The sequence below is a fragment of the Histomonas meleagridis genome (assembly GCF_020186115.1).
Source record: "Histomonas meleagridis strain 2922-C6/04-10x chromosome Unknown contig_9, whole genome shotgun sequence".
Taxonomy (NCBI): Eukaryota; Parabasalia; order Tritrichomonadida; family Dientamoebidae; genus Histomonas; species Histomonas meleagridis.
This window is the reverse complement of record NW_027150923.1, coordinates 450,429-477,272: the sequence shown is the minus strand read 5'-3', so window position 1 is coordinate 477,272 and position 26,844 is coordinate 450,429. Positions and strand designations below refer to the sequence as shown.

Here is a 26,844-nt window from a genome sequence, read left to right as displayed (position 1 = left end):
AGAAAGCAGGAAATAACACCAATACTTAATATATTTATTTCTTCAACATATAATATGTTAATTATTAACATCTTAACTTTAAAGTATAAATATTAGAACGTATATGTTGATCACCAACATTATATTATACAACCCTTAACTTAGCGAAGTAAATCTAAATTAAAAATAAATAAACTATAGCTTTAGAGTTTTATCTTTATTTTAAGACTATAATCGAATTTCAATAAAAAATCAAAATTCATATTTCGCAAACTATTTACAAATGCTAATTCATCAGCATCCACAGCATCCCGATTCTTCCGACACATGGCTAAAAGGTGGCGGAATTGTTATTGATGCATGTAACAATTTTTCCTGGAGAGAAGACTCAGTACATTTTGCCTTCTTTAAGTGGCTGTTTGGCTTTAATCCCTCAACAGCTTTTGCCATTTTATTGGAACTTTTATGTAACATTTCGGACCAATCGAATGGGTCATCAAGTTTAAATCCTTCTCTCCGACAAATACGTAAAATGCTATCATATATTCGCGAATAATTCGGCGTCTCCTCGAACTTGAGACTCTTTACATAGTTCCATACATCGATCAATTCGGGCGCAATTTCGGAGACTTGCGTCTCGACATCGAAGTTCTCCTTGATGCGAAGAATCTCATGCTTGTTGCCGAGATGGCGCCATGGAAGAGGCCCAATAGCGAACTCGTAGGTCAAATAAAACCATGAGATCAAGTCATCGCGTCGGGAAAGATCTTGTGACAAATGTGCATGAACACTAGCATATGCTCGAGTACCTCTAAAACCTATCTTAGGACGGCGAGTAAAATGTTTGCCCGTGTTTTGATCAATATACATACGTGATAATCCAAAATCAATTAAACATAATGGATGTTCACTACCTTCACGTGTAAGAATATTCCCTGGTTTGATGTCACGGTGAATAAAACCAAAGACATGGAGGGATTCTATGCACTTAAGAATAAAATATGAGGCACGAATTCCTGTGCTAAATGTAAATGTCTTTTTTGGAAGTTTCTTGAGAATATTAGCTAGGCTTGGTCCTAGGAGTTCCATAGAAATAAAACTAAAGTCTTTGCCATGGCCTAATATGCCTAGACGTGGAAATGTTGGAGATGATTGAACACGCGCCAAAATCTGGTATTCAAATGCAAGTGTCTTACGTTTGACTGAATTAGGTTCGGTCTTAATTGCCCAAATTAGACCCGTATATTGATCGATAGCAGAATAAATTTCGCCAAAAGCACCTTGGCCGATTTTTGGGCCAACAATATAGTTCATGATAAGCGAGCCTATTGGGTGCTTTGGAGTAAGGTCTGTTTTGGTCTTCATGGGAGAAGTTTTGGAGGTGTTTTTTTGAGAAAAACGATGAAAACCAACACAATTTTTGAGAGGATTTTTCATTTTTGGGTCAAAAGCGAATTTGCCCCTAAAAAACCGCCATTTCAATTAACTCTTTAATTAAAATCATGAAAGCGTTTGTAGCCAATAAGATAATGGTTTAAAACTGAACATATTTTCATTCTATTAGACAATGCTCTTATTTTGTTTTTGAAATTTCTTATATTTATTATATCTTATGAAATCGATTCAGATTGAAATGATTTTCCACAAAAAAGCTTGTTCCGAACCACATGGGCTTATGAAAAATAGTTATTAAACATTAAATTTAATAGAAACATTTATATATATTTCATTCTGTAGAAGAGAACAACCTCAATTTCTTCAAGAGATAGTACATGGTTTCGTTCACAAATCCTGAACAACTTTTCACTCGACTTTGTACTTCCTCAGATGCAATATCCATTAGCATTGGCATCAAGTGTTGATGAAATCGAGTTCCTTCCAACATCTTTGGATCGAGTTCATCAGTTATTTCTGCATACTTAATTTCGTTTATATGTTTTGTTTTCACATGTATGCAATGCCATTTTGATTTCTTTTCTTCAATTTGTTGTTCTTCTTCGTTTTCATTCTTTTCTTCTTCTTTTTCCTCTTCTTCGTTTGCCAAAAATTCTTCATCATCAGAAATCGGTTCTCCAAATTCCTTAATTTCTCTTGCAATTAGTATTGCCCTATCACTCGATATATGAGAATTCCATTTACTACAACGAATTACAAAACCAGAAGCACAATCAGCTAATCCGCGATTAAGAACTTCTTCGAGCTCAGAATTTTTATCGGTCATGTCAAAACCGCTAACCGCTGTGAATGCTTCTGGAGAAACAATGTTCAGTCCGTGGCGCTTCATGAACTCTAATGCCTTAGGAGCCGTCATCTTGTTAAACAGTAAGGGTGATGACATTGAACACAACCCATCAGAATCGATTATAATCGAAAATTCTGTCAAAGATGTTCTAATGAAAATCTCACATGAATCAACAGCTGTTGAATTAATCTCCCAAAACTTAAATGGAAACTGATTGTATCTTGGAATAGCTAATGCAAAAAGACCAGTTTTTTCACAAGAAAATGTGACTGTTTGTGATTCTTTGTCTACATTAATATTTGTAATTGGACTTTCAGATTCATCAATTTTAACAACAGTAAGTGAACTTGTGTCGCTTGGGAGAAGCTCTGGCTGGATTTTCATGGTGAAAACGAGCGGCGACTGAACTTCGCTTTGATTTCTGATCGTATATGGAATCGGTTGAAGACCACTGGACGCAGAAAACTGACGAAGGGTCATGTTGCCAATTCGTTTAGGAGGAATTGGGAGCTGGAAAAATTCGCATGATAAGATAGATGATAAAAGTGTATAATCATGGAACCCAGAAAGAAAGGGTGAAATGGTCATACGAATAGCAATAGAAGTCGTAGCAACGGCTTTAGGAATCTTAATGGAAGAAAATCCAAAATCGATATTATTGATTCGTGGATTCTTGGTAAGGTTAACCCATAACCCATAGCTGTAACCCGCAGATTCAGTTGTTAATAGAACTTCGTTTTTGGCACTTGCATATTTGTCACTAAATAATAATTGATGTTGGGTAAGCAAATTGATTTTGGTCTCAATTAACTGTCTGATGTCGCGTATTGGTTGCGAAAAACGTTCATATTCTTTAATATCATTTGAAACTGAAGATTGTGATCGATATTCAATTAATTGATCTAATAATTTTTTGGCAGTTTCAATTTGTTTGAACAATTTGTGCATATCTGTTTCTTCATTTTCGCGCCATTGAGAAAGAAATGTATTAACATCTGCTTGATCAAGTGGATTTGTTGAATGATCACATTCAGTGTAATATTCCCATTCTGCAACCCTATGTTTTTTGAGGCGTGTGTCCGAGCAAAATTGGTTTTTTCTGTTATGAAGTTCAATGAGATATTCATTTTCTGAATGAAGTCTTTCTTGCTCAAGTCGTTCCATTTCTTGCTCTTGTTCATGAGCTCGCTTCTCTTCTAGCTCTTTGGCAATTCTAAGTTGCTCAAGACGTTCTTGTTCAGCCTTTTCCCTCTTTCTTCTAAGGATCTCTTTCTTGGAAAGTTTTTTTCGTTTTCCTTTACTTGATTTTAGTGGCTTACGAGTGGGCGTTTTTGGAGTTGTTGTATTTGGTCTTGCATCTTTAACATTTGTAAGTAAAGTTTTTTTTTCTTTTCTGCTCATTTTAAAAAATAACGATAAATTTAACGGTTTCAAGAAAGACCGTTTATATAAAATGATCCCCCAAAAACTAACAGAAACAAAAAAATCAAAGCCTTTATTCAAGGATTGGGAAGAAACAATCATTTGGTCTTGTATACAAGGAATCATGGGGGAAATTTATGTTGATCATGTTGATAATCCTTCTTGTGCGATGGCAATTCTAGGTGATTTTTGTTTTCTTGCAGGAGAACCAAATCGCGAACTAACAGTCTTTAATCCTCATTCCAAAAATTATATGATTATGATACCACAGAATAAAGAATGGGAAATAATTATTGAAGAATGCTATGGGAATAAAGCTAAAAAAATAGAGAGATATGCAACAAAAAAAGAACCAAATATCTTTTGTAAAGAAAAATTGTCCAAAATTGTTAATACTTTACCAAAAGAATTCGATATAAATATGATTGATGAAAAGTTTTTCTGTCAATGCTTGTCAAATGAATGGAGCCATGATTTAGTTTCGCAATATGAAAGTTATGAAATATATTCACATCTTGGAATTGGTTTTGTTATAACAATCAATGGGGAAATTGTTTCTGGTGCATCTTCATATTCCACATATAAACATGGAATTGAGATTGAAATAGACACTAAAGAAGAATATCGTCGTAGAGGCCTTGCTTCCGTTGTTGGTGCAAAACTAATTTTAGAATGTCTAAAAAGAAATCTTTACCCAAGTTGGGATGCTCATAATATAGCTTCTATCTCATTAGCAAAAAAGCTTGGATATAACTATAGTCATGCATATACTGCTTATGAAATTTTTGATAATATTAATGAGGAGTGATTATGCTTAGTAAATATTTTTATGTGTATATAATTCACGGCTAAAATAGAAAAAATTTTCTGTGTACTTGATAGAGTATCTGTTTGCAAATCCGCGAAATAAACGATATATATTTTGTGTTCTAAATGATCACAAAACAGCCTTAATTGACCATGTTTGTCAGGTATTCCTTCGATACAGTCAAGCTACAAAACTTCCCCAAAATTCGCAAAGTACAGATCGCAAAGAATTGTCAAGCTTGGAACTAGTTTTAATTATGATGATGGTACAAGTAATGATTCAGAAACTAATATACAAATTTTTCGAGCGAGTTTAGAAAATTTACAAACTGATAATTCACAAATACAAAATGATTCTTTAGAAAAAATGATAGAAATTATCGGAGCAGATTCAGAAAATTGCTTATTTTTATTATCTTCATCAAACTTTGATAAAATTATTGAATTAATTCAAAATATGGACACGCGCGATAATGCATTATTTTTTCTGGGTACAGTTACGGAAACAACAAACAAGTTCTCAAGTTACATTGGTTCGGAACAATTTTTTAATTACATTCTTCAAGGAATTGATAATTTCGAAAGTTTTTCATTGAAGCTTCTTTTTTGTATGTTATGTAATATTTGCTGTGATGTGAAACTTTCCATTCAATATGCAGTTCAATCCAATTTTGTTGGTTGGTTGTTACATCATGGCCAAGCCGACTCAAATTACTTCCGCCTATTGTATATTATTTCAGTATCTGATTCCATAGACATTGATGTTTTGTTAAATATTCTTAATTTTTTTTCCTTTCAAATTCAAACCAACCCAAACCCATCATTGCTTAAATACCCTTTATATTCTTTTTATCACTTTCTTACGATCAAGCATTTTAAACACCACATTATTCATTTGATTATTACAAATAATCTTTGCCCATCACTAATTCAACTAGTTTTTTCAAAAAAAGCTTCTATCATTTCTCTAGATGTTCTAAAACTTTCTTTAATAATCTCACCAGATGAAATTGCACCTCAAGTTGAAGTCCATGGATTACTAAATACCATATGCAGCAAACTCCAAGAATCTAATGAAGATATCCAACACGAGATGATTCAAATCATCACAGCATATACGAATGGTACAAATTCTTTTCCACAAATTTTCTCATCTTTTGATTTCATTCAGTTATTTTTGAATGGGTCTGTTCGAATCAAGACGGTTTTATTGCAATTATTTTGTGCAATTTATCAATATGCAGAACCAATATTTTTTTCACCTGAGTTTGGCGAATCTTTATTCGATATGTTAGGTTCACTCGATCACATAAACAAAAAAATATTATATCAATTAATCTCAATTTTGTTATACAGAATCGATGAAGAAGAACAAGCGAATTTCATTTTAGAAAAAGCCATGGAAGTTGAGTTCATGGAAACATTAAATAATGATTGTCTTTCTGAAAATGATGATCTTGCTGAATGTGCAAATGAGCTTTTAAAATTAATTACCACCGACTCTGACAATGAATAAATTGTTTTTTAATTCTTAAAACTCCACTTTTAAATTTAAATTTTGTAAATATTTTTTTAGTTAACCCGAAAATATAAATTTTCAAAAATAAAAAACGTCAAATCAATAATTTAAAACAGAAACCATGTCCTCTCTTAAATGTATGAAGCTCATAGACTCCGCAATATTGATAACATTAAGTTGAGGTGGGTCATTTTCGGGGTATCCCAAAAACGATAGAATTTCTCTCTTTTCTTTGATGTAGCAGACGCTGAAAGAGTGTATCCTTGGTAACATAAACCTTCCAGACTTTTGGCTGATTACACCATCCTGTATTGACACTGTTTTGCCATCTGGCATAATGTGGAATACAAACCACCACATTTTATTCAGATCGCATGCATATACAAGAGTATATTGATTGTTATTCGATCTTCCACCAAAGAAGAAAACATAGTGTTCAACCCTAACCATGCCAGCGCCCATGATTGAGCTTGTTGGAGCACTTCCCGTCGTTTGTTTCATGGTAATTTCATTTGTTTCCATGTCCAAACAAAACATTGTCCCTACCTTGGACCCACCAAAGCTATAAAGGATATTGCCATCCAAAACCCACGGAACTGCTGTCCTTCCGTGGATAAGCTGATCAATATTTGTCCATGTTAATGTGTCTAAATCCAGAATATTAAGCTCAGATGGCCATTCTTGATTAAACCCACCCCAAACAAATAGTTTGTTTTTATAAACGGCGACAATTGGTGATGATCTTGGTGAGGGTGGAATTCCATTGGTTGCAAGAAGACGTCGTTCACCAGTGTTAACATCAATGGTGTGGAGGTCACCAAAATAATCTGGTTCGCAATACCCACCGAACAAAATAAGATGATTAGAATAAAAACTTGCTCTTGTTCCACTTCTACATGAAATTTCATCTCCTGTAAGAGGTATTTTCCTCCAAGTATCGTTTAGTGTATCAAAAGCCCATAAATCATTGAAGAGTTGCGAATTAAATGATCCATATCCGATGTAAACGGTATGATTTGGTTCATCATAATACGTAAAATGACCAGATCGAGGTCTAGGTGCTATAGAATCTGGAACTTTAACTGACCAGATACCAGCAAAGGGTGTGTCAATAAGATTAACATTGTATTGTTGAAGGGTATTATCTGAATTTAGCTTTTCAGAATCCATTCTTGATGCTCCAAACGGAGTGTACATTTCATTAGAAAATGGATGAACAAATTGGGTTGTTGGATAGCTTGCTCCCGATCCCATCTTTGCTCAACGGTTACCGAAACAAATTGAATAAAAAGGCCAGTGGTTGTTTTTTACATGTTCTATCGTAAATGGTTTGCACAGAAAGCAATCTGCCAACTCATCAAAAAGTTGTTTGTTTGAATGGGGTTTGGTCTGTGGTAATATCAAAAATCCGCCCAAAAAAGTAAAAAATGAATTTTTTTTTGTAACTTATAGATTGTTACAATCGCGTTAAAGCTATACTTTAGGTGGCAGACTTAATTCAGCTTTTATACTTTTGTTTTTCAAATTTATAAATTAGCTCTAATTAATCTGTTGAAAACCTTATTCATATCAATTTCTACTATAGCAAAGTGAAAGTGAATATAGATATGCTTACTAATATAAAATTATTTCCATCTTTGAGAGAAAAAAGAAAAAATGGGATTTGTAGACCGTTAAAACAAAAATGAGTGGAAGAGTTAGAAGAGAGAGAAGAGACGAAAGCAAAAAGTATAGGAAAGAAAAAGAAGACACAAGGGAAGACAAGAAAGATAAAAAATATAAGAAAGATAAGAAAGACAAACAAGAACAAAAAGAAACAAGTTATAAGTTACCATTCAAAAAAGTATATAATATCGATCTTCCAGCATTTATTGTCAAAGGGCTTTTAGAGAATAATGGCGTTAAAGAAGATCCAAAGTCAATTCAACTCAAGATAGTTCTTCAAAAGAAGAAAGATTAAACGATACTAATTTTTTTGAATAAATAAATAGCTTTTGATTTTTTTCCCTTCTTTTTTAACATTGAATTTTAATAAGAATAATGGTTGAATATAGTGAAATAATAATTTTTTGATATTTTTCTTCAATTCCATATTTCAGAATGTCTGTTTGCTTTCCAAACTTTAAAATGAGCGAACAAAAAGAAGAAGAACATCAACATAATAAAGATGAAGAAGAAAACAATGATAATGAAGATGAAGAAGAACGAAGTGAAGGTGAAAGTGAAGAAGAAGATGATGAAGACGATGAAGATGATTATGATGACGATGAAAATTGAAGGTAGTGATGATGATGATGACATTAAAGTATCTTTAGATGAGAACATTACACAAACAGCAGCAGTTGAAGCAGCTAAACGTCGTTATTCTACGCAAGCACATTACACGCCGACAGGTAACTACGCAGCCATGATTACGCCCACGGAAATCTTTTCTAGCGGTAATCGTATTCCATGGGAACTTGTTAATCCGATGGGAGTTCATCCTTCTGATCCTACGAAGTCCATCTTTAGTTATGATTTATCATCATTACCGAACACAGTTGAAGCGAAGCCATGGACAGCGCCCGATGCAGACATTTCAGATTGGTTTAATTATGGCTTTAATGAACAAACGTGGGAAAAATATCGTAAGAAAATCTTGAAAGTGATTAAGAATAAGAAATACGAATCGAAAATATCAGTTCTCACAGAACAAACATCAAAACGATGAAATGTATTTTTTATTAATGAATATAAATATAAATATTATTTAAATCATTTTAATATTAATGTTAATGTTTTTTTTTGCCAAATTCGAATATATAACTAAACAAATGAATTTTCATTTCAATTTCAATTGTTAAACAACCTCAAAGTCTGAAAACAAATGTTTTTGTTAAAACATATGTTATTTTTATATTTGATTTAAAGTTTCATATGGAAAAATAGAAAAAATATCTAATTAAACTTAAATAAAATTCAAAAAATTAAATTACAGAAAATAGAAAAATTCATTTCTGAATCTATTAATACATGTGTATAATATTGACTTTCGATTTCTGCAACCCGTATATAACGATCATCCTACGATCTTGATATCATGAATATATAATATATATACATAGTTGCATCTATGATTAATATAAATCTAAGAATAATATCATGATTAGCACGAGATAAATTTATTCTTTCATTCCAAAAAGTGACAAAAATTGACTTTTGTATGGTTTATGTTGAACGATAGAGGGAACGATAGGTGCCGATAGAAGCGAATTTGAATGATGGTAAATATTATCAAATTTTTACCCTTATTTCAAAAAACACGTTATTCATATCCGAAAAGTGTCTTTAATTTCTATGCTTTATTTCTTTCTATCATTGTGATGATAATGGTATCCAAATCAAATGATCCTTGGTTTGTTAAGAAATAAAATTGATGAAATTTATTTACAATAGCGTGATTTGTTATTCATTCCAAATAATTATATGAAATATTGATTTTCTTGAATTTATGAATTTAATGGAAAAAATGAATGATACGATAATTTTCGTAATACCTTAATGATTTACTTATTTAACCTGATTAATAATTTATTATAATCAACAAAATAGTTTCTGTGTAAGTACAACATATTCTTGAAATATCTTGGTACAAACGATACATTTTTTTTGATAAAAACGATTCTTGATCATCGAATTCATTTGATGTATTTTTTTTTTTAATTTTTAATTTTTGTATTTTAGCAAAATGTTCAATTTTATTGAATAAATATCTACACAAATCTAATTTGCAAATAATCTTCAAAATACTGACTTGAGATACATTTATCAATTCCTTTTATCTCATATTACTCATGTGCTATCAAATTTTGAATATATTACATTTTTCAACTTATTTGACATTTTATGTAATGATGTTAATTTCTCTATTTCTCCGAATATGAGTCAATACAGCATTTCTTGAGCTAGCTATATTCTTAAATTGTTTTTGAGAACGATACGAGCTGATTGAGTGATTTTTATTCGTTTACTCATTCAAATTTGACTTTGAACCGCTTGAACATGTAAATTGATATCAACTGATTGAGGAAAAAAAAATTATCTATTTCTCACCTGAGATTTATTTTTTGCCTTCGGCAAAAAATAGATCCATACTTTTATAAATTATTGGTTTTGCTTTTATATCTTTATTAATTTTTAAATTCTTCTAAATAATATTTTGGATTTTGTTGAATTTTGTATATTCTCATTATTCTAAAAAACAATATCATTCAATTTAGAGATTTAGAATCGAAAAAATATAAAATAAGTAGTATAAACTATCATAAAATTATAATATCATAATTATACTAAATTTTTTATGAATAGCTTTTGAATAAAATTTCATATGAAAATTATTTATTATCTTTTTATTTTTCATCATTTGGAAATATTTAAAAACTAATTTAAGTACTATTGTACTTCGGGGATACTTGTATATTATATAAAATGAAAAGTAGGCTTCCAAAAAAACATATATAGACAAAATTACAGTGATTACAATTTTAAAAATAATTATTAATATGATGTGTACCTTTAATAAAAAAGAATGATGTTTTTATAAATTATGATTTTTTTGTTTCAAAATTCGTATTTTTATGTTTTTGATATTTCATCTATTTATGATTTAATGATTTACTTACCCACTTTTTTACTTTTCTCGCCTGTGAGTTGACATGATATAGGGGAAAAATTTCGCCAGCGCTTCGCGATGGCCATTTTTTCCCTATATCATGTTTCACCTTTAAACTTGAATAATGTTTTTATCATTTCAAAATCAAATTACAAAAATAATAAGTTCAAGAACAACGATCACATTTGCTTCGAGTTAATAACTTATTACATTCGTTGAATAAGATTTTCGCGAGTATTTTTCATAACATTGGTCTTTGTGTGTACGTTTTTTGAAATGAGTATAAAAATTTTCTGCCCACGCTGTGAATCGTTACGAAATACTTTTTCAAATGGGCATCGGCTACACGTACACGCGCACGCTTTTCGAACGATGTTTATTGTAAACTCTTGAATTTGTGGGCAATTGTGATGGGAGTGCACAATCACTTCATTAAACAACAATGGAAAGTAAATATGGTGTAAAAAAAAATTTACCAAGTCGAAGATATGTTTCCGAGAAAGAAAGAACTCAAGCTATTTTGGGTAATTTTAATTTTATAGGAAGTAATGGAGAAAAGTTGATTAAATCAATTATAAAAGATGATATTACACTAAAGAAGATGATTTCTTTGGCTGAAAAATTCTCTAAAGCATCTGGAAAGCCTGTTGATCGTGCTTATAAAAGACAAAAATTTTTGATGTATAAATATTTTGATGATAATTATGATGAATTCCAAAAATTAGTCCCACACGTTTCAGCCCAATATGAAAAGGATCCAAATCCTTAAAAATTAATAAAGCAACCATTTAGGTTTTTTCTTATTTAATGTTAGCAAGCATTCCAGTTGATGTTATATTGCAATTTAAACCAAGGATATTATCCAAACTTATAGTTTGCCATTAAGTCCACAAATAATTTCTGATCTTCTCGTGAAAATGGTATCATAAACATTCCACTTATCTATAAACTTCAAAAATAACCCACTTAAAAACAATAATTGCACAACATTCTTCCCAACTCTATACTTGTGTATTATATGATATATAAAATAAATGTTTTAAAATTATAAAAAAAAAAAAAAATTAAAAACATAAAGAAACATTTATTTAGGTTGATGATACATATCAATTTGTTCCGACAAATAGCCTAGAATTGGCGTGTTCATTTCTTTCGTCTCTTCAGAAAGTTCTTGAAGAATGTTGGAAAGATCTTTCAACAAATTTCGTTCTTCTGAAAGTTCTGAAAGGGAGTTGCATTCCGCCTTCTTCATCAACACTACTTCGGACAATGTCTTCAAGATTGAAATAAACATCATCGCGTGAAATAATCGCCGAAACCCATGCTGATGATTTTTCGAATAATTCGCTGATGTTGGCGCTATCTTGATATGAATTAGCAATAACTTGCGTCATTTTGTTATTCCCTATTTCTTGACTTAATATTGATAAATCAATCCCTTTGTTTAAAAGTGCTTGTGATGATTCTTGTAAACAATATGGACAAACCCACGTCGGATTATCAGTTTCATCCTCAATACATTCAATATGAAATTGACAATGACAAACTGAACAAAAAATCATTTCATCTGAATTCGTTGGTTGACCACACGGACAACGAAATATTGGTGCATTTTCTTCTTCTTTGATTTTTTTATGAAAATTTCGATGCGATGGCGATGCAAGTCTTGAAAGTTCTGAAAGTCGTTGAAGAGGATCATTCATTATTGATGTGTTCAATTATGAAATAAAAGTTATGTGGAATGAGAACGTTATTTACTTAACGTGCGACTTAAAATGAAATTTGAAATTGTTTTAGTGTTATTTATAGTAAAATATATAAATATAATCCAACAAAAATATTTTTACTCATATATATATAAATATTTTAATATTCAAAGAGTGCAAGCGAAAGAATACCTTTTTTATGTGAACTACCATTCGAATATATTTTTTTCCCTGTCTCTGCTTCCCACGTTCGATAATTATGTGCCTCCTGTGATAATATATTTGCTGTCTTTGGTAATGGCAACATCCCAAATCCATTTCATTTGACGGGGATCTTCAAGATGAAATTTTTCTTTATAATTTATAAAATCATAAATTTTCGATGTTGAATCTGCTGATGTTGTAACAAAATATTTTTCATCTGGTGAAATCTTACTTCGAAGAATTACATCTTGATGCGCTTGAAAATTAATTTCTTGGCGAAATTCATTCAATTCTGAATCAAAATTCAAAACAGAAATTTCTCCATTTTGAAGTCCAACTAAAAATTTATTCCCATTTCGCGTCATGGAAAGACTTCGAATTGGACATTGTCGAACTTGATATTTATTTATTAATTGATAATTCCGATTGTCGTACATTTCAATAAATCCTTTTTCATCACTTAACAAAGATAATTTTCATTAGGATGAAGTAAAATATTATTAAGTGATGTTTCAGTGCTAATTGAATGTTGTGGTCGATTGCTTTGTAATGGATCCCAAAATTTAAATGTTCGATCTTCACTACATGAATAAAAATTATTTCCTAAAAAAACTAAATCTGTAACATTTCCTGTATGTCCTGTAAATTGAACAAATTTTTCATTACTAATAATATTGTGTAAATTAACTTAAGGATTTGTGGCTGTTAAAAATTTCTTATCTTCATGAACTAAAATTCGATTAACTTGTGAATTAAGAATTGTGACTGGACGAATATTTGGGTCTTCTTCCCATTCAAAAATACTTGTAAATGTAATACTTAAATCTAATCCTGCTGAGATTAAATAAGGTGTATAATTCATAATAAAAAAGAAATTTTTAATTTTTAATTATTTTGTTAAACGGTCATTTAATCATTTTTTTTTTTTCTAAATGATCCCAAGTATTAAAAGTCAATCATTTCGAGAAATTCGATCATCAATGAATCAAAAAGAACATTTGAAAAGTATTCTTCAAAAACATCCATTTATTCATTGTCTTGAAATTATCACGAATAAGCAACCACCAACATTTCCTCATTTTTCTGATCATTATTATCAAGTTTTAATAAATCCAAAATTTTTAAAAAGATGAAAATGTATTAAATGATATTATTGAAGGAAACATTATTTTTGTTTCATTAACACCTATTCATAATGGGAATGGATTATATATTTATAAAGGAAATATTCTTTTTTTAATAAATCAAAGTACATATCAACGTTTTGGTCTTCAAGGTCAAAAATATGAAGACAAATATTTAATTTCCATTCAAGCGACAGAACGCGAACGCATTCAACGTCTTCAAATTGTTGAAAATATCGAAGGGATTCTTTATAGTAATAATTTAAATATTTATGAGAAATATATTGAAAAACTAGAAATTTCCACACCGAACATTGAAGGATGGAAAAATATTTCTAATTTTAATTTTAATATTTTTTTTTTTTTTTTTAAAGAAAAACATTAAACAAGAAGAAATCAAAGAGTTTATTTCTAACCTTGAGGAAAGTTTTTATAAGGAATTTATAACTATAACATCAAATCTTTCTAAAATTATCATCAAAGGATTTCTTAATGTTTCAGAAATAGAAGAATTTCTGATGAGTCTTGGAGAAGAATCGTATTGCATCATTAGCATTTGGGATATGAAAGATGTTGTTTCATCATTTTTAGGCAAGAAACTTACGATGAAAGGCATTGGAGGAGGAACAGAAATGATTTTGTATGGTGACGAATTTCCATTCTCTATCGAAATTCAAACAGTTGAATATTTACAAGAAGAATAAACAAATAAATAAATATATTATATATAAATAAATGAATAAAATCATATAAAAACATTTTTAAATATTTTTTTTGAACAAATGAATTTAAAAAGAATAAGGAAAATAATCAACAAAACAATTTTTTATTTAATAAATTAAACAATTATTATTCGATGTTTCATTATTGTCATTATTAAGATATTCTTCTATTTCTTCATCAATATCATGAACAAAGAATAAATTCGATTCATTTGGTAACATATTTAATGTCGAAAGATATTTGTTTTGAACTTTAATCGATATATAACGAAAAAGTGTTTGAAGATTAAGTGTTTCAGGAACACTGATTCGAAATAATGGCGCATTGAGTTGCTTCGACATTCGCGTCGATTCTTCAACTTTAATTAAACTATTTTCAATTAAATCTGTTTTGTTTTCAACTAGAATAACTTCAGTATTAGGTGAATACATTTTAACCTTTTCTAACCATTCTGGAATACTTTCAAATGATGAACGATCTTCAACTGAATAAAAAAAAAAAAAAATATTAACTTCTTCAAAAACATCTTCACTAAGAAAATGATATTTTTCAAGACCTGGTGTATCCCATAGAAATAAATGAACTGATTCTTGTGTGTTTTCTAAATTATAATTAATTTCATAAAATTCAGAACTTAACGAAGGAATATGTGTTGAAGGAAATTCATTATTTAAATATTTTTGAATAACTGAAGTTTTCCCAACCCCACTATTCCCAACGAAAACAATTTTAAAATCATAACCAAGATAACTTTCTTTCATTTTTTTCTTTTCTTTTTTTCTTTTAAGTTTTACGTTTATTATTCCCACTTTTCATAAACAACAGAAAATAAATAATCAGCTGCAAAGAAAGTTCTATATATTGTTAATTATATTTCCCATATTAAAATAGTTACAAGTTATCTGATAGTTTAAAAACTATAAAATCTTTTTATTAAGCATTTTATTCTATAAAAAGCAATTTTAAGTAATTAATTTTTCATTAATTATATTTATAAAAAATAATATTAATATATAAAAATGGAGTATGAACACAATATTGCTTAAAAAAAATTTTTTACCATAATATATTTGCATAAACAATTAATTTTATAAAGAATATAATGTCAATATCCTTTTATCTCTTAAATATTCGACATCATTGGTGTGGATTCCTAATTACAATCATCAATATTTTATAATTTTATAACTGATTTTTGATTTAATATCGATATTCATTAAAAATTAAAAATGAATGAAGGAATTTTGAATTTTATTCATCTCCTATTAGATTCTATGATCATGGATCAATTTTATTGGAAAATCGTTCCTTTTTTTTCTTGTATATTATAAACATCACCAATACAGTTAGAGTAGACGCACCAATAATACAAACTACGATTGAAACAGCAAGTACTGCAGAAGAGTGACCTTCTTCCACAGTAATTGGTGCATAACTTGATTCAGGTTCTTCTGAGCATGAACATTCTTGACACGATATTTCAGTATATTCTGGACAACTAATTTCACTTTGTTCTGGACATGAACATTCAGGAATTGTAATTTCTGTAGGTTCTTGATAAATAATTCCATTATCAAATCCATACCATAAATAATGATTATTTTCAGGATTAATTGTACATTGTTCAAGATAATTATTCCAAGCTGCTTCAATTGGTAATTTAATTATAGGTAATTTTCCTGCATTAACAAAAATATTTTCATTAAATGTTGTTGGTGGTTTTATTCCAAGTTTTAATTCTTTTAATTTTATACAATTGTTAAATATATTTGAAGAATCTTGATTCACTGTCGAAATTGAGGATAAATCAATTGATTCTAAATTTGTACAACCATTAAAATGATTATCTCCTATCATTATTGATATTTTTGGTAATGAAATTGATAATAAAGAAGAACAATTCATAAAACAATTAGATGACATAATATTAGCATATTCAACATTAATTGATTTTAATTTTGTTAAATTCGCAAATAAATTATTTGGAATACTAACTAAAAGAGGGATCGAAACTTCTTGTAAATTATAATCACCTATTAGATCATCTGACCTCATAGTTTGTTGTAAATCTAAAACTAATTTTGTTAAATTTGGAAGATTTTGTAATACACCATAAGCAAATGTAACTTCACCATGAATAATAATTTCAGTCAAAGAAATACAATTAGTAAATGTTCCACTTTGTATTTCAGAAATTGTTGCAATATTTGCTTCAAATTTAATTAATGTTAAACAATCTTTTAATACATCTCTTAAATCATTAGCTTCTATAAGACCTCCAATAAGTTCTAATGTTTCAACGTTATCATTTGTGTATAAATTTAATGAAAGTTTTCGACTTTTATATTCGATTCCATTAATCTTAAATATTTTCATTGGTGGTAAAAAGATTTGAATCGATATTAATTCCACACCATTTTTCATCTTCTTTAATATCATCCACTACATTTGATTGATCATCATAAATAAGATAATCATCTTTATTAGGTAATTCTAATTGAATATTTGGACAATTTATAAATGAATCTTTATGAAATGTTGTTGGTTGTTTTGAAGGTAATTTTATTCGAATTAATTGATTACAATCTTGAAATATTAATGATGCAGTGTTATCAACATTTTCTAATGAAGATAAATCAATTTCTCTTAAATTATTGCATCCTGAAAATATTTGATCACCATTTAATTGTAAACATCCTGGAATAATAATTGTACTTAATAAATTACAACCTAAAAATGCGCCGAAATTAATAACTTTTGTTTCTTTAAATTCAATATATTGTAATAAAGTACAACCACTAAAACATTCTTTCATTAAAGAAACACTTTTCATAATTTTAACTTTAGTTAATGTTTTTATATCTTTAAATTGTTCAGATTCAATTATAGAAGATTCCAAAACAGCAGATTCTAATATCGAAATTTCTGTTAACAATGGGAATTCTGTATGTAATTCATTTAGATGTGATTGTTTAATTAACCCTTTTTTGTATTTCTACTTTTTTAACTTCTGTAATACCACTAATTTTTGCTGCATTAATTAAAGTATCACTATTTAATGATTCTCCATCATTTATTGATACTGTAATATATAATTGAATTAAACCAATTCCACACCATTTCAAATCATCACTTAAATCATCTTCAACATCAATATTTGAATCATATAAACGTAATTCATCATTTTTTAACCCAAGAATTATAATATCTTTTCCTTTAAATGTATCTTTATTAAATGTTTTTGGTGGAATATTTGGTAAATATATTGAATTTAAAGGACAATCTTTAAATATATTACATGAATCAGAATTAACATTTTGTAAATTTATAAGACTAATCGAAGTTAATGAAGTACAACCTGAAAAATGATTATCTCCTTCTAATGTAATAATATTTAAACTAATTGATTCAATACTTTTACAACCACTAAAAGCAGAATCACAAAGTATTTTAGCATCTTCAATTATAACATTTTTAAGTTGAATACAATCTTTAAAACAATTTTGAGGAATTTTAGTAATTCCTGGTAATGTTATTGAAATAAGAGGTAACCCACTAAAAATCGAATCAGTTAATTCATCTTTTAAAGTTACTGTTTTAGATATAATTAAATTTTCAAGAAAAGATAATTTGGTAATACTTTCAAGAATAGAATTTATTGTTAAAATCCCTTTAATAATTTCTAATGTATTAATAGATAATTCAGAAATACCTGATGATAATATACAATCAGAAAGTTTCATTCCTGTAATTATTTTATTTTGTCCATTTATTTTAATTCCTATTAAAACAGAAGGTATAATAAGTCCACACCAAAGTCCATCATTTTCTTTATCATCTTCTACTAAATTATTATTATCATATGTTAAATAATCATTTTCAGATGGTAAAATTAATGATAATTGTTCTTCAAGACCAACAAATACATTTTTATTAAAAGTATTTGGTGGAATTGAAGGGAAATTTAAAGTTTTAAGTTTATGACAACCAGAAAAAATACTATTAGCATCACTTGGTACAGTTTTCAATTCTTTTAATGAAATTGATAATAATTCATTACAATTATTAAAATGATTATTACCAATAATATTTTGTAACTTATTTAATACGATTGTTTTAAGTTTAATACAATCTTTAAAAGCTGAAGAATACATTGAAGTTGCTGTAATTATTACATTTTCTAAAGATAAACAACCACAAAATGCTTCTTCACCAATTGAATAAGTTCCATCATATAAAATAGTAATATATTTCAAGTTTATATTATTTGACATAGCATTTGAAGGAATTTCTTCAATAATAACATTTGATGGAATCGTTAAAGAAGTAATAGAAGAAGGAAGTGGGAAATCTGAACCTGATATTTTTCCTTTAATTATTTCAACAATTTTAGAATCTTCATTAATAATACTTTTTAATGTTAAACCATTAACTATTTCACCATCTATTAAACATGATATTATTGTATAAGATAAAATAAGTGAATAAAATTTCATATTATTATCAATTCCATCTGCTTTATCATATTGAATAGCTTCTTCATTAGTTATTCCAATAAGTAAAGGATTACTATCAAATAAAAATGAACCTTGAACTATTGGTGGTGTACCAGATAATTGAATTGATTTAATATTTGGTGAATTTTCCGAAATATAACCAATGTCATTAACTTTTGTCAAATTTGGTAATTCTATATTTTTAAGATTTAAATTATTAGAAAAGAAATGTGAACCTGTAATTGTATCAACAAATGGAAATGAAATGATTTCAAGTGATGTTGGACCATAAAAAACAACGTGAACTTAATTCTTTTGTATTTGGTATATTTATAGATTGAAGATTTATACATCCTTCAAAAGAACTTGTTCCAATTAATCTAATTCCACATTTAATATTTATATTTTGAATTTTTTGATGATTTTTTAAGAAATTATCAGGAATTATTTGATTTTCAATTGAAGCAGAAGATTCAATTATTAAATCTGTTAAAGTGACAAAAGTATCTTTGAAAGTATTTAGAACTTCATTTGTTAAATGACCATTAAATATTGTTAATTGATTAATTTCTGAAGTAACTTTTCCTGTAGCAAGACATGCATCATATAATGTAATACCAATTCCAAAAGAATTATCAGCACTAATATTAATCCATTCATAATGTTTTAATTCTAAACCACACCAATGATTATCTCCAGCTGTATCACCTTCAACATTAATATCATTATCATATATATTAATTGATTCAGGTGGAATTACAATATCACATGTAAGAGATAAAAATGTATCTCTATGAAATGTTAAAGGAGGTCGATCTGGCATTGATATTGTTTTTAATCCTCTACATCCTTTAAATATATTTGCTGATGTTGAATCAACTGTAACTAAAAATTTTAAGGAAAGTGATTCAATATTTTCACAATTTGAAAAAATATAATCGCCTTGAAATTCTTGAATTTTTGGTATTTCGAGTTCAACTAAGCTAATACAACCACTAAATGCAAAAGAACCAAGTTTCGTAACTAATGGTAATTTACATTTTTTCATTGCAGTAAAATCTAAAAATCCATTTTCAGGAACATTTAATGCATTTGGGAAGAAAACATTTTCTAATATTTTTGGGGATGGAATAACACCAAATTCAATTGATTGATAACCAAGTGAAATTGTTTTTATATTATTACAATCAGAAAATGCATTCGTTCCCATATAAGTACATGAATCAAGTTCTAAAATTGTTAATTTTTGACAATTCGAAAAACAATATTCATCAATTGAAGTACAATGTTTTGCATTTACTTCAATTAATTGAATACAATCTCTAAACATCCATTTCCTTAAAATTGGTACATTTTCGAATGAAACTTTTTGAAGAACAGAACATCCATCAAATTGACATCCAACATTTCCTTGACCATAAACACTTCTTGTAGAAAGTTCAATAACATTATTAAATGTAACTTCTATAAAAACACATTTATAAAATGCATCAGTTCCAATTGAATTTAATTTTGGTGCAATAATATTTTTAAGTTGTATACAATTAGCAAATGCATAATTTCCAATATTTGTACATTCAATAATTTCAACGGAAGTTAATTTTGGACAAGAATTAAATGCATAATTATCAATTGTTATCAGAGAAGATAAACTAATTGTTGTTAATGATGAAATTTCACTAAATGCATATTCACCAATATAATTAACTATTGGAAATGTAACATTAGTATATGAATGACATCGAACAAAAGCACTTCCATCAATAGTTGTTACAACAGGTGTATCGATATAAATAAGTTGAGTACAATCTCTGAACATCCATTTTCTAATAATAGGCGTATTTTTCATTGTAATCTTTTTAAGTACAGAACATCTATCAAATTGACATCCAACATTTCCTTGACCATAAACACTTCTTGTAGAAAGTTCAATAACATTATTAAATGTAACTTCTATAAAAACACATTTATAAAATGCATCAGTTCCAAGTTTAGTAACAAGTGGTGCATTAATTGATGAAAGTTGAATACAATTATAAAATGCATAATTATCAATAGTTACACAATTTGGTAATATAACTGTTATTAAATTATTACAACCTTCAAAAGCATTTTGTGCGATTGTTTGAACAGGTGAATTAATAATTGTTAAATTTGGTAAATTAGCAAATGCAGAATTTCCAATATAATTTAATATTGGGAAATCTATATTTGAATAACTTGTACAACCTGTAAATGTTTTTTCATCTATGACTGTAACATTTGGTGCATTAATATCGATCAAAGAATAACAATTTTTAAACATCCATTTTCTTAAATTATTCACTAATGGCATTGATATTGATTTAAGTAATTCACAACCTTCAAATTGTGATCCAACATTTCCTTCACCATAAACATTATATGTTCCAAAATGAAATTACATTTTGTAATATTACATTTTCTATAGATGTATATTGAAAAGCACGATCATTAATTGTTTGTACAGATGGAATTTTAATTAACGTAAGTTTTGAACAACCACTAAATCCTTTTGAGTTAATAGTAATACAATTTATTAAATCAATACTAATTAAATTCACACATCCTTCAAAAGCAGCAACACCTATAGTAATAACAGAATCTAAAGTAATATTTTGAATCCCTTGACATCCTGCAAAAGCAGATTCATCAATTGTTTGTAATTTTGGGAATGTAATATTACATAATGAAGAACAACCAGAAAATGTTGAAGAATCTGTACTAACAACTTCAGGTGCATCTATTGATTCCAAAACGGAACAATCTTTAAACATCCATTTCTTAAAATATGTTAAAGCATGTAATGAAATACTTTTAAGATGTGAACAACCTTCGAAACAATTTGCAAAATTCCCACTTCCATAAACATTTCTAATTACGATTGTTACAAGTTTATTTAATTCAACATGAACTAAAGCTGTTTTATAAAAAGCATCTGAAGAAATTGAAGTTAAAGAAGGCATTGATATTTCTGAAAGCTTAACACAATTTTTGAAACAATAATAACCAATAGATGTTACATTTGAAAATTCTACTTTTTTCAGGAGATTGACAATCCATAAAAGAACTTTCACCTATTGTTGTAACAGAAATCATTTTAACATAAACTTAATTATTATAACCAGAAAAAGCATTATCTTCAATCTTATTAATTTTTTTGTAATATAAGATTTGTTAAAACTGAACAACCTGAAAAAGCATTTGAACCTATTGTTTGAGCATTATCCATATTTAAATTTACTAATGAAGTACAATCTTTAAACATCCAAGCAGGAATACTTCTTGCTTTTTTGAGCAGAAAAACTATTTAAATTATTACAACCCATAAAATATCCACCAACATTATTAGTACCATCAATATTCCCTAATTCAAAATTTTCTAATTCATTAAATGTTAATTGTGTTACCCCAATATTCCGAAACGCAGCATATGATATTGATTGAAGTATTGGAATTTCTACACGTGTTAAACTTTTACATCCATTAAAAGCATTATTCCCTATTGATATACAAACTTTTAAAAACGACTGTTTCTAAATTTATACAATTTTGGAAAGCAGATGATTCAATATTTTCTACTTTTAGAAAATTAATTTCTTTAATTGTTGGAATATCTTTAAATGAAGCAATTCCGATTGTCTTTAATTCAGGTAAATTTAATGTTGAAAGACTACAACCTGAAAAACATCCTTCTTCAATTATTTTAACTTTCTCTCCAATAATTGTATTGAGATTTGAACATCCATTAAAAGCATATTTACTAATTTTTTCAATTTGATTTAATTGAATATTTTCAAGAAAAGTACATGAATCAAAACAATAACCATCTTCACTCATTTCTAAAAGATTATTTAAAGTTAATGAAACGAAAGCACAACTTTTGAAACAATATGAACCAATATAATTAATTAATGGTGCATTTAATATTGATAAGTGAATACAATCACTAAAAGCATAATCATTTATTGTATTAATTAATGGTAATTCAATCGAAGAAAGATCAGTATTTGAAAATCCATAATTATCAATAATTTTTACATTTGGTAAAGTAATTGAAGCTAATGAAACACATGATTGAAAAGCTGAATCTTTTATATGTTCACAAGATGAAAATTTTATATTATAAAGAGCACTACATTCAGCAAAAGCTTTCTCACCAATAATTGTTGCACCATCAATGATTACACTTGATAATAAAACACATCCTTTCATTAAGTTATCACTTATTATCCCTGTGAATGAATCAATATGAATTTCAAGTGTTAATAATGATGTAAATGAATTTGAAATTATCAAATTTAATGGAAAATCTCCTGATTTAACATTTAAAGATGTAATAGTATCAATCCCAGCACCATATGAATTAAGGATATCATCAAATGTATCACCTGTGTATTCTTGCTGGTTAACTTCAATCACCATAATGGAAGATATTCCAGAAAGCAGAATAACAAAAATCATATGAAATCAAAATGGTCGTTTATAACAAATTTTTGATAAATTTTGTCTGTTATAATGAAAGAAAATCACGACGACAATATAACAAAGATTGAAAAGAAAATTTGAACAATATTAATCATTGAGCATTTCAAATCGTTCAAATATTCAAAGCCACGGTTTAATAGAATTCTGTATTCAATCCAAAACCTTTTATAACGTATTTCGCACAATTTTTGAATCGAACGAATGATATTTGACAACAAAATCCGTTTTGACAAGTGACCACTTAAATTCAAACAAATTTTCTTAAAATTCTACATTCAAAATATGTGGCCGAAAGAAAATGATTTTAACTTCGATTTGCTTAAGTTGTATCATAAATATTTTTGAATTTAATATCAAATTATGTTTAACATTCTCTGTTCATATCCAAGAAATATTTTAGTTTGTTCAAATTCATTACATTGATTAAAATTATGATGAATATGATAAATTTTAAAACAAGCACCTGGTAGAATAGCAATGTTGTGAGAAATGGCGATTCCGTTTGAACCCTGATATTTAAAAAAGAACATTAACAACAGTGGGTAGACGAGTATATTATTTAATTAAGGGAAATACATAGAAATCTTTGCACACTAACCACAGACAAATTATCAGGTAGAACATCTTATTCCATAAAAATCGAGGTATTCTGTGCTGTAACATAAAATGTGGATATACTATATTTGGCATCGAGAGTTTGAAGAGAAATATGGAAAAAAAGACGGCCAAAGAAATTATTAGAAATAAATGATTTAAATAAGAAAGAATAATGAAACATGTTATGATGAGCTTTAAAGAAAACTTAATATTTAAGGCGCATCCTTAAATAAAAATATCTTCATTACTTAATAATGTATATGAGTAAAATATGAATAACAAGAAAACAATAAGAAACACCAACAAAAATTTATGAAATTTAAATGTTGAAAATTGTTAAACTGAATGACATTTGTCAACACAAAACAATTTTTTTATATCTTTATAAAATAATATGATTAATATAGTAGTGTATATTAAATACCCGGACTCCAGCTATATAAATGTAATATGTAAAAATAACATATATAAATATATATTTCATTTATGAGGAATTTTAAATATAAAATATAAAATTAAAATTACAAGGATTCATTGAAATAAGGGGAGTTTAAATCATCAAAAACCGAAAAGTGTCATTTTTTTAAATGCTTGAACAAAGATATGTTATATCTTTTTTGATGAAAAAAGGATATAATGGAAAGCAAATGATTAATGAACTAGAAAATGTTTATGGGGAGGATGCATACAAACGAACGCAGATGTATTTCTGGATATCAGAAATAAAGAGCGGTCGGGAAGATCTAAACAATTTAGATATACCTGGAAGACCCATATCCAAAGGAATTGATGATAAAATTTTATATTGGCTCAATAAAGAACCTTTTGATACAGTTAAAAGATAAGCATTTCTATGCGGTCATACTCCAATCACAATTAAATAAGTTTTAACTTGAACATTAGGTTTCAAAAAGTATCATCTTCAATGGGTACCACACATGTTAACGTCTGCCCTGAAAAAGAAACAGGTACAATATGCAAAATCAATTTTGCAACAACTTAGAATTTTTAAAATGGAAGGATATCATCATGTAATAACTGGTGATGAGTCCTGGATTTATTTACGGTATTATCACAAAATAATGTATTCACAAGATCGAGAAAATGTACCAAAGTAACCAAGACGGTTAATTGGGGAGCCAAAATATGTTTACAATATTTTGGTATCCTTGGGAATTTTATATTATCGATGTTTTACCAAAACATAATAAATTTAATTCTGACTACTTCATTATTAATAATATACTTCGACCATCTGAAATTAAATTATATCCTGAAGGAAGAAATCCACATTCAAAAAAGTATACAGTCCACTTTGACAATGCAAGACCTCACACTTCATTAAAAACAAGATTTTTTATATCAAATTCCGAACTGGCTCAACTTGAACATCCACCATACTCCCATGATATTTCCCCTAGTGACTTCTATTTATTTGGGAAATTAAAAAATAGTATGAATGGTTATATGTTCTAAAACGAACAGGTTTTGTATGACTATATCACTAATTATTTGAAGAATATTAACCATGACGAATTAATGTCTGTATTTGATGAATGGATTCACAGATTAGAAACAATAATCAGCAGTAATGGGGAATACTATTCCAAGTAAAAAAAACATTTGAAATTGCTTTTGTATTTATAGTCCGGGTATTTAGTATATTTTACTATAAAATTATTCGCTTTAAGAGTAATATCTATTTTACGGTTGTGTATAAAAACGTTTCTTTTATTAAAAACGTGAATCAAAAGTAATGATTCATACTGTCGAATCTCTGGTACAGAAGCTGCTTTTCATCTAAGAAAAACTCTTCGCCCATAGTTTTGTTCAATTCCATAAATGTTTGGTTTAGTTGCGATATTTGCTCAGGTGAGTAAGTCCCTGGCTTATAATATCCAAGTGTGATGTGCAGTGTGAGTGGATAATCCAATCGAACAACTGATTGGAATCGATTATGTAAAGCCATCAGTCGATAGCAAGAACGATTATTTGCTGGCTCCAGGCCTAAAACGACACTTGTGTTAACCATATTAAAGACACTAACTGTGCGAAGAGAGATAGGATCTAATTTCTCACTTTCAACCATTTCCAAAATTTTTGTGGAACTTTCTTTGTTTTGCTCCATTTGAGAAAGGAGTTCATTTCTAGAGTTTCCGTTACTTAAATCATGGAGAGTAACATGAAATGTAGATGGATCAATGCGATCTGCAAGGATATTTTGGTTATTTTCATAAAGAACATTTTGTAATTCCAATGCTTTGTTTTTAATTGCGTTATCTAAATTAAATACGATTGTATCGCCATAAAAAGGAATGAAATGTCCTTCATCGTTGACTTTTTGTCTTAAACTTGGTCTTGTTTCAAAAGCGCAATTATATTTTAGACTATTCATCATGAATCCACGTGTTCGCTGTTGATATTGGTTGATGTTCTCGCCCATTTGGTTGAACAAAATTTTGTATAGTTTACCAGAGTAAATAATTCAATTAGACCAGATTTTGCGATGAAGCCCTTCATGATTTCGGAAGCAAATACTCGTATCAATAATATCATAAGTGGCAAAGACCAACGCAGGTCTGGCGAACCAAACTTCGTTCAACTGGTTTTTGATAATATATCTATTTCATGGGAAGAGAAAAATGAAGAAAAATTAAATGAATCCCTTAGTCAACTCTTACAAATAATGAATACCCAAGAATTCAAGTTCTCAGACAGCTTTTATAAGAGTCAATGCCTTGATGTTCTAATTGAATGTATAAGTCCAATAATGTCTCCAAACACTCAAATGCTTTCATTGGAAATATTTTGCAAGATATGCTCTGTTATTTCATTTACTGATGAAAAATTTAAGGTTTTTATTTATTA

General features: G+C 28.3%; 7 protein-coding genes across 7 annotated transcripts; 2 read left to right on the top strand and 5 right to left on the bottom strand.

The window, feature by feature from the left end:
- Positions 1-273: 273 nt before the first annotated feature.
- Positions 274-1,344, bottom strand: GO595_009371 (CK1 family protein kinase; the record flags this gene model as incomplete). Its single annotated transcript, XM_067923049.1, has 1 exon — positions 274-1,344. One exon carries the CDS (start codon positions 1,342-1,344, stop codon positions 274-276), a length of 1,071 nt encoding a protein of 356 aa, XP_067770373.1.
- A 361-nt stretch (positions 1,345-1,705) lies between these two features.
- Positions 1,706-3,622, bottom strand: GO595_009370 (inner dynein arm i1 intermediate chain ic97; the record flags this gene model as incomplete). Its single annotated transcript, XM_067923048.1, has 1 exon — positions 1,706-3,622. One exon carries the CDS (start codon positions 3,620-3,622, stop codon positions 1,706-1,708), a length of 1,917 nt encoding a protein of 638 aa, XP_067770372.1.
- Positions 3,623-6,068: 2,446 nt separating this feature from the next.
- On the bottom strand, positions 6,069-7,223 carry GO595_009369 (Kelch motif family protein; the record flags this gene model as incomplete). The annotated part of the gene is made up of 1 exon (XM_067923047.1): positions 6,069-7,223. The coding sequence occupies one exon, from the start codon at positions 7,221-7,223 to the stop codon at positions 6,069-6,071; it is 1,155 nt and encodes a 384-aa protein (XP_067770371.1).
- A 430-nt stretch (positions 7,224-7,653) lies between these two features.
- On the top strand, positions 7,654-7,929 carry GO595_009368 (asparagine-rich antigen; the record flags this gene model as incomplete). The annotated part of the gene is made up of 1 exon (XM_067923046.1): positions 7,654-7,929. One exon carries the CDS (start codon positions 7,654-7,656, stop codon positions 7,927-7,929), a length of 276 nt encoding a protein of 91 aa, XP_067770370.1.
- Positions 7,930-8,202: 273 nt separating this feature from the next.
- On the top strand, positions 8,203-8,679 carry GO595_009367 (Fip1-domain-containing protein; the record flags this gene model as incomplete). Its single annotated transcript, XM_067923044.1, has 1 exon — positions 8,203-8,679. One exon carries the CDS (start codon positions 8,203-8,205, stop codon positions 8,677-8,679), a length of 477 nt encoding a protein of 158 aa, XP_067770369.1.
- Positions 8,680-11,780: 3,101 nt separating this feature from the next.
- Positions 11,781-12,182, bottom strand: GO595_009366 (uncharacterized protein; the record flags this gene model as incomplete). Its single annotated transcript, XM_067923043.1, has 1 exon — positions 11,781-12,182. One exon carries the CDS (start codon positions 12,180-12,182, stop codon positions 11,781-11,783), a length of 402 nt encoding a protein of 133 aa, XP_067770368.1.
- Positions 12,183-25,723: 13,541 nt separating this feature from the next.
- GO595_009365 (ligT like phosphoesterase) lies at positions 25,724-26,419 on the bottom strand (the record flags this gene model as incomplete). The annotated part of the gene is made up of 1 exon (XM_067923042.1): positions 25,724-26,419. One exon carries the CDS (start codon positions 26,417-26,419, stop codon positions 25,724-25,726), a length of 696 nt encoding a protein of 231 aa, XP_067770367.1.
- Between the last annotated feature and the right edge of the window lie 425 nt (positions 26,420-26,844).